The sequence below is a fragment of the Calypte anna genome, unplaced genomic scaffold (assembly GCF_003957555.1).
Source record: "Calypte anna isolate BGI_N300 unplaced genomic scaffold, bCalAnn1_v1.p scaffold_150_arrow_ctg1, whole genome shotgun sequence".
In the NCBI taxonomy this organism is placed as follows: Eukaryota; Metazoa; Chordata; class Aves; order Apodiformes; family Trochilidae; genus Calypte; species Calypte anna.
The window spans coordinates 84,813-93,154 of NW_022045451.1; the positions used below are offsets into that span (position 1 = coordinate 84,813).

At 61.0% G+C, this 8,342-nt stretch overlaps 2 protein-coding genes across 2 annotated transcripts; one reads left to right on the forward strand and one right to left on the reverse strand.

The window, feature by feature from the left end:
* Positions 1–520: 520 nt before the first annotated feature.
* On the forward strand, positions 521–4,528 carry GALE (UDP-galactose-4-epimerase). The gene is made up of 11 exons (XM_030468537.1): positions 521–715; positions 1,402–1,545; positions 1,626–1,741; positions 2,010–2,123; positions 2,267–2,443; positions 2,557–2,670; positions 2,755–2,821; positions 2,941–3,026; positions 3,151–3,228; positions 3,504–3,618; positions 3,708–4,528. Exons 2-11 carry the CDS (start codon positions 1,425–1,427, stop codon positions 3,761–3,763), a joined length of 1,044 nt encoding a protein of 347 aa, XP_030324397.1. The 5' UTR covers positions 521–715; positions 1,402–1,424; the 3' UTR covers positions 3,764–4,528.
* Positions 4,529–4,854: 326 nt separating this feature from the next.
* Positions 4,855–8,264, reverse strand: LOC103532663 (lysophospholipase 2). Its single transcript, XM_030468538.1, has 5 exons — positions 8,176–8,264; positions 7,881–7,954; positions 7,605–7,706; positions 7,048–7,224; positions 4,855–6,860 (listed from the first exon to the last, which is right to left on the reverse strand). Exons 1-5 carry the CDS (start codon positions 8,234–8,236, stop codon positions 6,810–6,812), a joined length of 465 nt encoding a protein of 154 aa, XP_030324398.1. The 5' UTR covers positions 8,237–8,264; the 3' UTR covers positions 4,855–6,809.
* Positions 8,265–8,342: the final 78 nt, after the last annotated feature.

The following is an 8,342-nucleotide window of genomic DNA, read 5'->3' on the forward strand; positions in this document are numbered from 1 at the left end:
CAGACACTGAACAGAACCTCGCTGTTCATTTCAGCAGTGCAGCTCCTGGCAAGAGACTGAGCTGAAAGCAAGAGTCCAAGGCAGAAAATTGTAGCAGGAGGAGCCTTTCTTGCTCCTGAGGCTCAACGAGCTGCTGGCCTCTCCATGCCTCACACCAGAGTGAGCTGAGCTCTCTGTGGGTGTCAGTTCCACCTTTATTGGCCCCCTGGTCTTGCTCATGCCCAAAAGGGGTCTGTCCTAACCAGGCACAGGTGGACTCACACCCACTCACTGGCAACTCGAGGCACCTGGTTTATCTTCTCTACAGAAAATCCCCTTTATCCTGGCCCAAAGCAGGACAGGGCCAGCAGGAGTATTCCGTGGCCACTCTTTACGGGTGGGAGCCAGTCCCGTTTGCGTGGAAATTTGGCGGTGAATTCCACAGCAGTGGGAAACCCCCCCCCCCACCCCTTCGCCCTCCGAGGTGTTTTGTCCTCGCTCCCGCCCCGTAGCTGTCACGTTGCCATGGGAGAGCGGGGCGCGCCCTTAAAGGGCCCGCAGCAGGGGAACGGGGCAGCGCCCGGCGACCGGAACGGCGGGGAAACGGGGGGGGGGGAGGGGACACGGGATCCCCCCCACAGCAGAGACCCTAAGGGCAATTCAACCCCCTGGAGTACCTACAGCCCCCCCGGGGCTCTCGCAGCCCCTCCGCTCACCCCAGGGCCCGGCTCCTCAGGTAACTCCCGAGGGACCCACGGGGATTCCCCGTCCTGCGTGGAGCTGCGGCCCCCTCAGACATTGAGGGGGGGGGGGGGGGTAACGCTGTGCCCATCCCCGGGGCTGGCCGGGCTCCCTCCAGCGCTGTTTGGGGGTTTGCAGCTCCCCCGGAGCCCCCTGCCCGGGTCCGGCAGCAGCCGCGGGTTCCGCTCCGGTTTTCAGCCGGGGTGACAGTGCCAGGGAATGTCCCTGCTGTCTGCAGCACCCCGAGCCCGGGGAGCAGGGCAGGGACGGCCCAGAGCTGGGGAGGGGAAGGGAGGGCTGGGAATGGTGTAAAAAAGGGGATTTCGGAAAAGAAGGAGAATGGGGAGAACGGGGCAGAGCTGATGCCTCTTGAGGTGCAGACCCCGCTGATCCCCTCAGCTCCCTCCAGCCTGTGCTGGGAGCTGAATCAGCCCCGAGGGATTTGTGCTCCAGGCTATGGGTGACACCAGGATCTTGCCTGGATTGAACAGGAAGAACAAAGTTTGGTTAATTTAATTTTTTTTTGTTTTTTTTTTCCGCTGGTGCCCGTGCCGGATAAACCCTCCCTCTGCGGGAGGTGCGAAAGGAACCTGCGGGCTGTGCCTGGGAGTGCCCAGAGGCTGTGCTGACGTGACACTGTCCCTGTCCCTGTCTCTGTTCCTGTCCTCCTTGTCCCTCCAGGATTTTTCCTCTCCCAGGGAACCATGGCAGAGAAGATCCTGGTGACGGGCGGAGCTGGTTACATCGGCAGTCACTGCGTGCTGGAGCTGGTGCAGGCTGGCTACGTCCCCGTCGTCGTCGACAACTTCCACAACGCCATCCGAGGTACCTCCAGCACTCCTTCCCTTCCCTCTCAGCCCCTGCCGGGATCTCTCCCACTCCCTCACCCTCTCCCGTTTCCCCAGGGGCAGATTCGCTCCCCGAGAGCCTCCGGAGGGTGCAGCAGATCGTGCACCAGCCCATCCTTTTCCAGGAGCTGGATATCACCGACGTGGCAGCGCTGCAGGAGCTCTTCAAGAAGGTGACAGCAAAAGCTGCTGCAGTGCCCCGAGGTGGCTCCGTGGCGTGAGAAAGGGGTGGGAGCCCAGAGGTGTGGAAGGGAGAAGGGAGGGCAGTGCTGAGGAGATGCTGTGAGCAGCAAATACTCCTCTGGGCCACAGAAACCACCGGGGCTGGGCTGAGGGAAGCTCCTGGGGGAGCCTTCTGGCTGCTTTCTGCCTCGGGTTTTGATCTGCTGCTGCCGTGGCACTAACCCCAAGCTGGTTTTTTCCCCCCCTCCCTCCCTGCAGCACCGTTTCTCAGCTGTGATGCACTTTGCGGGGCTGAAGGCCGTGGGGGAGTCTGTGCAGAAGCCCCTGGAGTACTACAGGGTGAACCTGACCGGGACCATCCAGCTGCTGGAGGTCAGCAGAGCCTGGAAGCTCAGGCTGGGATCCTGCTCCGGGATCCCAGTGCTCCCCAGGCCCTCTCCCAGGGGTGTTCCCAGTGCTGGAACTGGAGGGTGTGGAGCTCACTGGCTCAGTGGTTGCTGTTCCCTGTTCCCCAGACCATGAAAGCCCACGGAGTGAGGAACATTGTGTTCAGCAGCTCTGCCACTGTCTATGGAGACCCCAAATACCTTCCCCTGGATGAGAACCACCCCGTTGGGGGCTGCACCAACCCCTATGGCAAATCCAAATACTTCATTGAGGAGATGATTCGAGATCTCTGCAAAGCTGAGAGGGTAAGGACCTGCCCCAGGCTGCACGGGGCTGGGAACTGAGGGGGTTTTTCCCCACTGGAGCATGCTGGGGGGGTAGGGGGTGAGCAGGCAGCCACATCCCTGTGTCCCCCCAGGACTGGAACGCTGTTCTCCTGCGCTACTTCAACCCCATTGGTGCCCACGAGTCGGGAATGATTGGAGAAGATCCTCAAGGGATCCCAAACAACCTCATGCCCTACGTGGCACAGGTACCACCCCACTGCAGCCTGTGAGGGCCCCTGTGGCCTGAGGCAGAGGCTGAGGGGGCTCTTGTGGATCTGTCCCCCGTGCAGGTGGCAGTGGGACGCCGGGAATTCCTGAAGGTGTTTGGGAACGACTACAAGACAGAAGATGGAACGGGTGTGTGGGGGAATGGGGGGAGCAGAGGTGCCCCATCCCCCTGGGCTGCCAGCACAGCTCCCCAGCCCAGCTGCCCCCTGAGCAGGAGGGGTTTGTGGTCACCCCCTGTGTCCCCACAGGTGTCAGGGATTACATCCACGTCGTGGATTTGGCCAAGGGCCACATCGCTGCTTTGAAGAAGCTGAAGGAGGATTGTGGCTGCAAGGTACCCACAGGGGTGTGGGGCTGGGCCAGGGGTGGGCTCTTGCAGCCCTCAGGATGCTAAAGGGGGCCTGGCCCTTCTCCCCTGGGGCAAGGAGCTGACCTGTGTGCTTTTATCCTCCTCTCAGATCTACAATCTGGGCACAGGCACTGGATACTCTGTCCTGCAGATGGTCCAGGCCATGGAGAAAGCCTCAGGGAGGGAGGTGAGGTCTGACCCACAGCCTGGGGGTCATGGACAAAGAGCCAGCTGCTCCCACCCCCCCTCACCCCCCACTGTCTCCCCCACTCATCCCCCACTGTCCCCCCCCCTTTAGTCCTCACTGCCACCCCCCACATCCCCCACTGTCCCCCCCCTTTAGCCCTCACTGCCCTCTCCCCTCAGCCATCTCCTGTCCCTGTGTCCCTGGCAGTCTCTGCCACTGCTCTCTTGGTTCCTGGGCCTTGGCTGAGCCCCCCCATGGTGCTGCTGTCCCCACAGATCAGGTACCAGGTGACAGAGCGCCGGGCAGGGGACGTGGCCTCCTGCTATGCTGACCCAGCTCTGGCTGAGCAGGAGCTGGGCTGGAAAGCTGCCCGGGGCCTGGACAAGATGTGTAAGAAAGAGCCTCCCCGCTGCCCCACACCGGGTGCTGCCCCCCCCTCTCTCCAACCCCCCCTCACCTTCACCCTCTCCCTGTTGCAGGTGAGGATCTGTGGAGGTGGCAGCTACAGAACCCCACGGGCTTCAGCAAGAACTGAGCTGGGTGCTGGGGGTCAAGCCCTGCACCCCCCCAGGGCTGGGATCCTCCTGGGGCAGCTCCAGCTCCTTTCCTTGCCTGGGGGGGGGAAGGCAGGAGCAGCCTCAGACTCTCTGCTCCTCATCTCCCTCCTCCTCCAGGTGCTTTGCATCTCACACAGCAGAAACACAAAAGGTTCCCAGTCCCGGGGGGAGGCCTGGAGCACCCCCAGCCCCTGCCCTGGGCACAGAGAAGGCTGCTGAGCACCTACCTCATGGCCTCTGGCATCCCCAGACCCCCCCCCAACTCCCCCAGACATCTCTCTAAGGCCACTGTGGCTCATGCCCCCAGCCCAGCTCCCCTGGGACCAAGCTCTGCTGGATGCTGGGGGCTCCCTCTCTTTTCCCCTGCTCCCCAGGTGTGGTTTTGGGGACCCAGCATCATCTCCGCCATCCTCCTGCTGAGCTGGAGGAGCTTCTGTAGATTCCCTGCTGCTGGTAGACATGGTGCCTGGGTTTTTTTTTTCCACCTTGCCTGTAGGTTTTTTTTTTCCCCACGTTGCCTGTGGCAGCCACTTCTCTAATCACATTGCCAAAGGCTGCCCAGGAGAAGGTTTTGCTCAGCTCTCAAACACTGCTCCTCTTTATTCCTGGCAGCTCCCAACAGCTTCCTTAGGCACTGGTGATGCAATCAGCCCGGCTGCTGCCAGCTGACTTTGTAACTTCTGCTACTAAATTATGAATTGAGCTTTTGATTTCTTTTTCAATAAACTTTTCTTACCTTCTCAGTGGCAGTTTTGTTCTCCTGACCTCAGAACCAGCTCCCTGGGGGGGCTGATGCTCACCTGCCCCCCTCCCAACCCCCCTAAACCTCCCTCAGCTCCTCCCAGCTCCTCCTGCCCGGCCCCAAACGCTGCCAGCTCAGCTCTGGGAGAGGTTTATGATTTATTTGACTTTGTTTCTGACTCTGTGGAACACACACACACACACACAAAAACCCCCCAAACATTTACAAAGAAGACAAAAGAGAAAAAAAAAAACAAAACAACCACACCCCCCTAAAAAAAAAAAAAAAGATCCTAAAACAACCAGAAAAGAAAAGCTGGAGAGAGGAATGGAGAAGCTGTTCTCCCTCCCGGGTCCTCAGCACGGTCCCAGCCAGCCCCACGCTGCTCATGGGGGGGGAGGGAACAGGAATGGTCTCAGGGACCAGTGTGGCCACCAAGGCCCCAGGATGGGCCAGGAGCCCCGGGCCCCCCCGCCCCACTCGGTTCTGGGTCACAGTCACTCGGTCCGCCCGCCCGGGAGCTGCTTCCCCCCCAGCCCAGCGCAGGGAGAGGAGGACACAGCAGCTTTCAAACTGAGAAAAGTGGAAGAAACAGCAGGACTGAACCCCAAAAAGAAGAAGGGGAAAGAACCGGGCTCCCCCCTCCCTGAAGCCAGCGGCAGCTTTGCTGGTTTAAAACTTCCTAAAAACGGGAGGAGTGGGGAAGGGGGGGGGGGTTTAAGGAATGAAACCCAAAAAGAAACCCCAAGAAACCACCCCGAGGATGGTCTGACAGATCCGACTCTCCGGAGAGCGGGTTATTGCTTTGCACATCCCGGCTGGGGAGGTGCCAGCCTGGCCACAGCTTGCCAATGGCCACTAGCCACCCCCCCCCCAGCTCTGAGGGGGCTGAGCCAAGGCGGGAGGGAGCGAGAGCCCCGGGACAGAGCGAGTTTGGTGATTTGATTCGTGTTTTCTTTTTTTTTGTTTGTTTTTTAAGGAGACAGCAGAGCTGCAGCCCGCAGGGTGCCCGCAGCGCTGGGGGCTCAGCCCGGGGACAGCGCTGCTCAACAGCGAGAGCCTGGGAGGGGACAGGGAGGGGACAGCCAGCAGCCCACCCGGGGACACTTTCAGACCCGGCCATGGCTACCAGCACGGCCAGGCCACTGGTCCTGAAAAGGGACAACTAAACCTTGGTGAGGACAAACCTGTGATTGTACACGGGAGGGGTGAGAGAGCCCCCCCCCCCAGCCCTCACCCTGGGGAGACCCCCGGGATGGGGCACAGCGGTGCTCAGGTGGGAGATGCTGGTGAGATGATGGTTGGGAGCAAACCTGCTTCCTCCAGCTGTGCCAGGAGCCATTCCTGGGGGCCAGGGGCCTCTCCTCACCTCTCCTCTCCCTCCCTGAGCCAGCCCGAGTCCAAAGGGAAGGAGAAGTAGCAGCAAGAGAGACATGAAGGACCGGGCCAGCACCGGGTGGGCTCCCTGGCAAAGCCACTGGGACAGCAGCTGCAAACAGCAATGCTCTGGGGCTCTGAGGGCCCAAAGAGAACCTTGAGAACCCCCCACACGGAGCCAAAGAGGAGATTGTAAAAGCAACAAGAGGAGGAGAAGGAAGGAGACGATTATCTGAAGGAGGTGCCGGAGCTGCCGGAGTGTGCGTGTGCGACAGGGCGAGGAGGTGCAGGAGCCTGTGGGAGCCTTTCTGCTGTCCCCAGGGGATGGGGCAGCCTTTGGCAGGACCAGCCCAGAGCAGAGCCTCTCCTGGGCCTTGAGGAGCTCACAGGAGAGTCCCGGGTTCCTGAGCTCTGATTGAAAACCCGCGAATCGCCTGAGCAGAGCCCGAGAGCAGCGGAGAGGATGGGCCCAGGGCAGAGGGGGAGCAGGGGCTGAGCTCCATGGGGTGCCCAAGCCCTGCCCTGTGTCCCTGCTGCACTGGGACACATCCCCACCCCTAATACTGTTGGAAAAAAACCAAACCCAACTGAAAAAAAAACCCAAAACACCCAAACCCTTACCCGTGCCACGCCGGGCAGCCGCCTGTGCAGAGGGGATGGTGACCCCCCCAGAAACCACCCCAGAGCAAGAGGAAGAGGAGAGAAAAGGCTGTGCCAAGGCTCTGCTTGGACAGCCCCAACCTCAGCTCCCAGAGAAGGGGCAGCCCTGGCTGGGGAGGAGGTGAGGGTGGGAGGAGAGGGGCTGGAGGGGCAGCGGGGGCCATGGCTTCCGTGTGGGGAAAGAAAAGATCAGCGGCAGCTGCGCCCTCGGCCTCCTCCCCTGCCACAGTCTGGGTTGGTTCAGCTCAGATCCGGGGCAGCAGCTTCTCAATGAACTCCTTCACAGCCATCATCTCCTGTGGAGAGCACACAACTTCTCACTCCAGAGCTCCTGAAGGGCCCTGCAGCCATCCCAGAGGGAATCACCAGCACCCCGTGTGCTCAGGGTCACGGCCGCTTCCCTGCGCTGCTGGGGAAGGGTCCCCGAGGTGTGAGCAGCCCCCCCAGAGCCCCAACCCCTCCTCTCTGCTCCGAGGCACTGACCTGAGGACAGGAACTGTGCATCACACCAGGGTAGGTTTTGAACTGGACCTTGGTTGGGGTGACAACAGATTTCAGCTTCTCAGCTGTGAGGGCCCCGAAACGCAGGGGGATCATGGGGTCCATCTCCCCGTGGCACTGCAGGATGGCAATGTCCTTGTTCACCCCGTTATTTGCTGCCTGCAGGGAGAGAAGAAGTGCTCAGGGGTGCCCAGGAGAGGGGATCCTCAGCAGGGAAGGGGGTAGGTGCTTTATCTGTGTCCTCATGCACATCCCAGGGCAGCTCCCCTCCTCCAGAGACACCTGGGGAGCTGCTCACACAGCCAGACACCTCCTCCCACGTTGCCCCCAGGACCAGCTCCCTGAGGTGCACACCAGATGGGTGCCCAAGCCCTGATCTCTGCTTTGCCCTCACCTGGCTCCAGGTCCAAGGAGCAGGGAAGCAGGACTGAGCCCCTACCACAGGCACCTCGTGCCTCCAGCAGCCCCGGGCTCACTGCAGTGAAACCCCAAATGGGAAATTCACCCCCACCAACCCTCCCCGGGGCCACGCAGGGTACCTGTGGGAAGGCCTTGTGCAGTGGGAGCCAGCAGCTGAGTGCCACGATGCCAGCCAGCTGGTGCTGGCAGGTGAGAGCTGTGTACAGTGACAAGGCACCACCCTGCAGCAGAAGGGGAAGGTCAGTTAGTGCCACCACGAGGGGAAAATCCACAGCCCCGGGGCACCCACCCACCTCCCTGCCACTGATGGTCCCTTTGTGGGGTGTCTTTGGAAGGGGAAGGGGGGTTCCAACCCTCAGCTTGCTCTTCCACAGCCCCCACACAGCTCAGCTCACCTGTGAGAAGCCCCCCAGGATGATGCGGTTGGGGGGGATCCCGTTCTTCATCTCGTGCTCAATGATTGCTTTAACTGGGAGAGGAGAAAGAAATGGGTCAGTGAAAGGGCCTGGGGGGTGCACAGGACCTTCAGCACATCAGGGAGAGCTCCCAGGGACCAAACTTGGCTTCAGCCAGGGAGAAGGTGGGCTGGGATCACAGGAGAGCAGAAAGGAAGGAACACATCCCCCCCCTGTCCCACCAAGAGAAAGGCACCCAGGAGTTCAGAGGTTCCCCCTCTTTCCTGTTTCTTACTGTTTTCTGCAGCTTTCTTGATCCCAGCTTCATCCTCAGGTGCATCTGGAGTCAACCCCATCAGGTCAAACCTGGGAGAAGCAGCAGAGTCAGCCCCAAACCTCTCCCAGCACCCAGAGTATAGGGAGGGGTGAGCTGGGTGTGCTGGGCCCTTCCCTTCCCACAGG

Coding starts and splice junctions, on each gene's coding strand:
- GALE (XM_030468537.1), top strand. CDS start 1,425: ATGGCAGAGAAGATCCTGGTGACGGGCGGAGCTGGTTACATCGGCAGT. Junction 1,546..1,625: donor CTTCCACAACGCCATCCGAG/GTACCTCCAGCA, acceptor CCGTTTCCCCAG/GGGCAGATTCGCTCCCCGAG. Junction 1,742..2,009: donor TGCAGGAGCTCTTCAAGAAG/GTGACAGCAAAA, acceptor CCCTCCCTGCAG/CACCGTTTCTCAGCTGTGAT.
- LOC103532663 (XM_030468538.1), bottom strand. CDS start 8,236: ATGGGGTTGACTCCAGATGCACCTGAGGATGAAGCTGGGATCAAGAAA. Junction 7,707..7,880: donor TCCTGGGGGGCTTCTCACAG/GTGAGCTGAGCT, acceptor CTTCTGCTGCAG/GGTGGTGCCTTGTCACTGTA. Junction 6,861..7,047: donor TGCACAGTTCCTGTCCTCAG/GTCAGTGCCTCG, acceptor TGCTCTCCACAG/GAGATGATGGCTGTGAAGGA.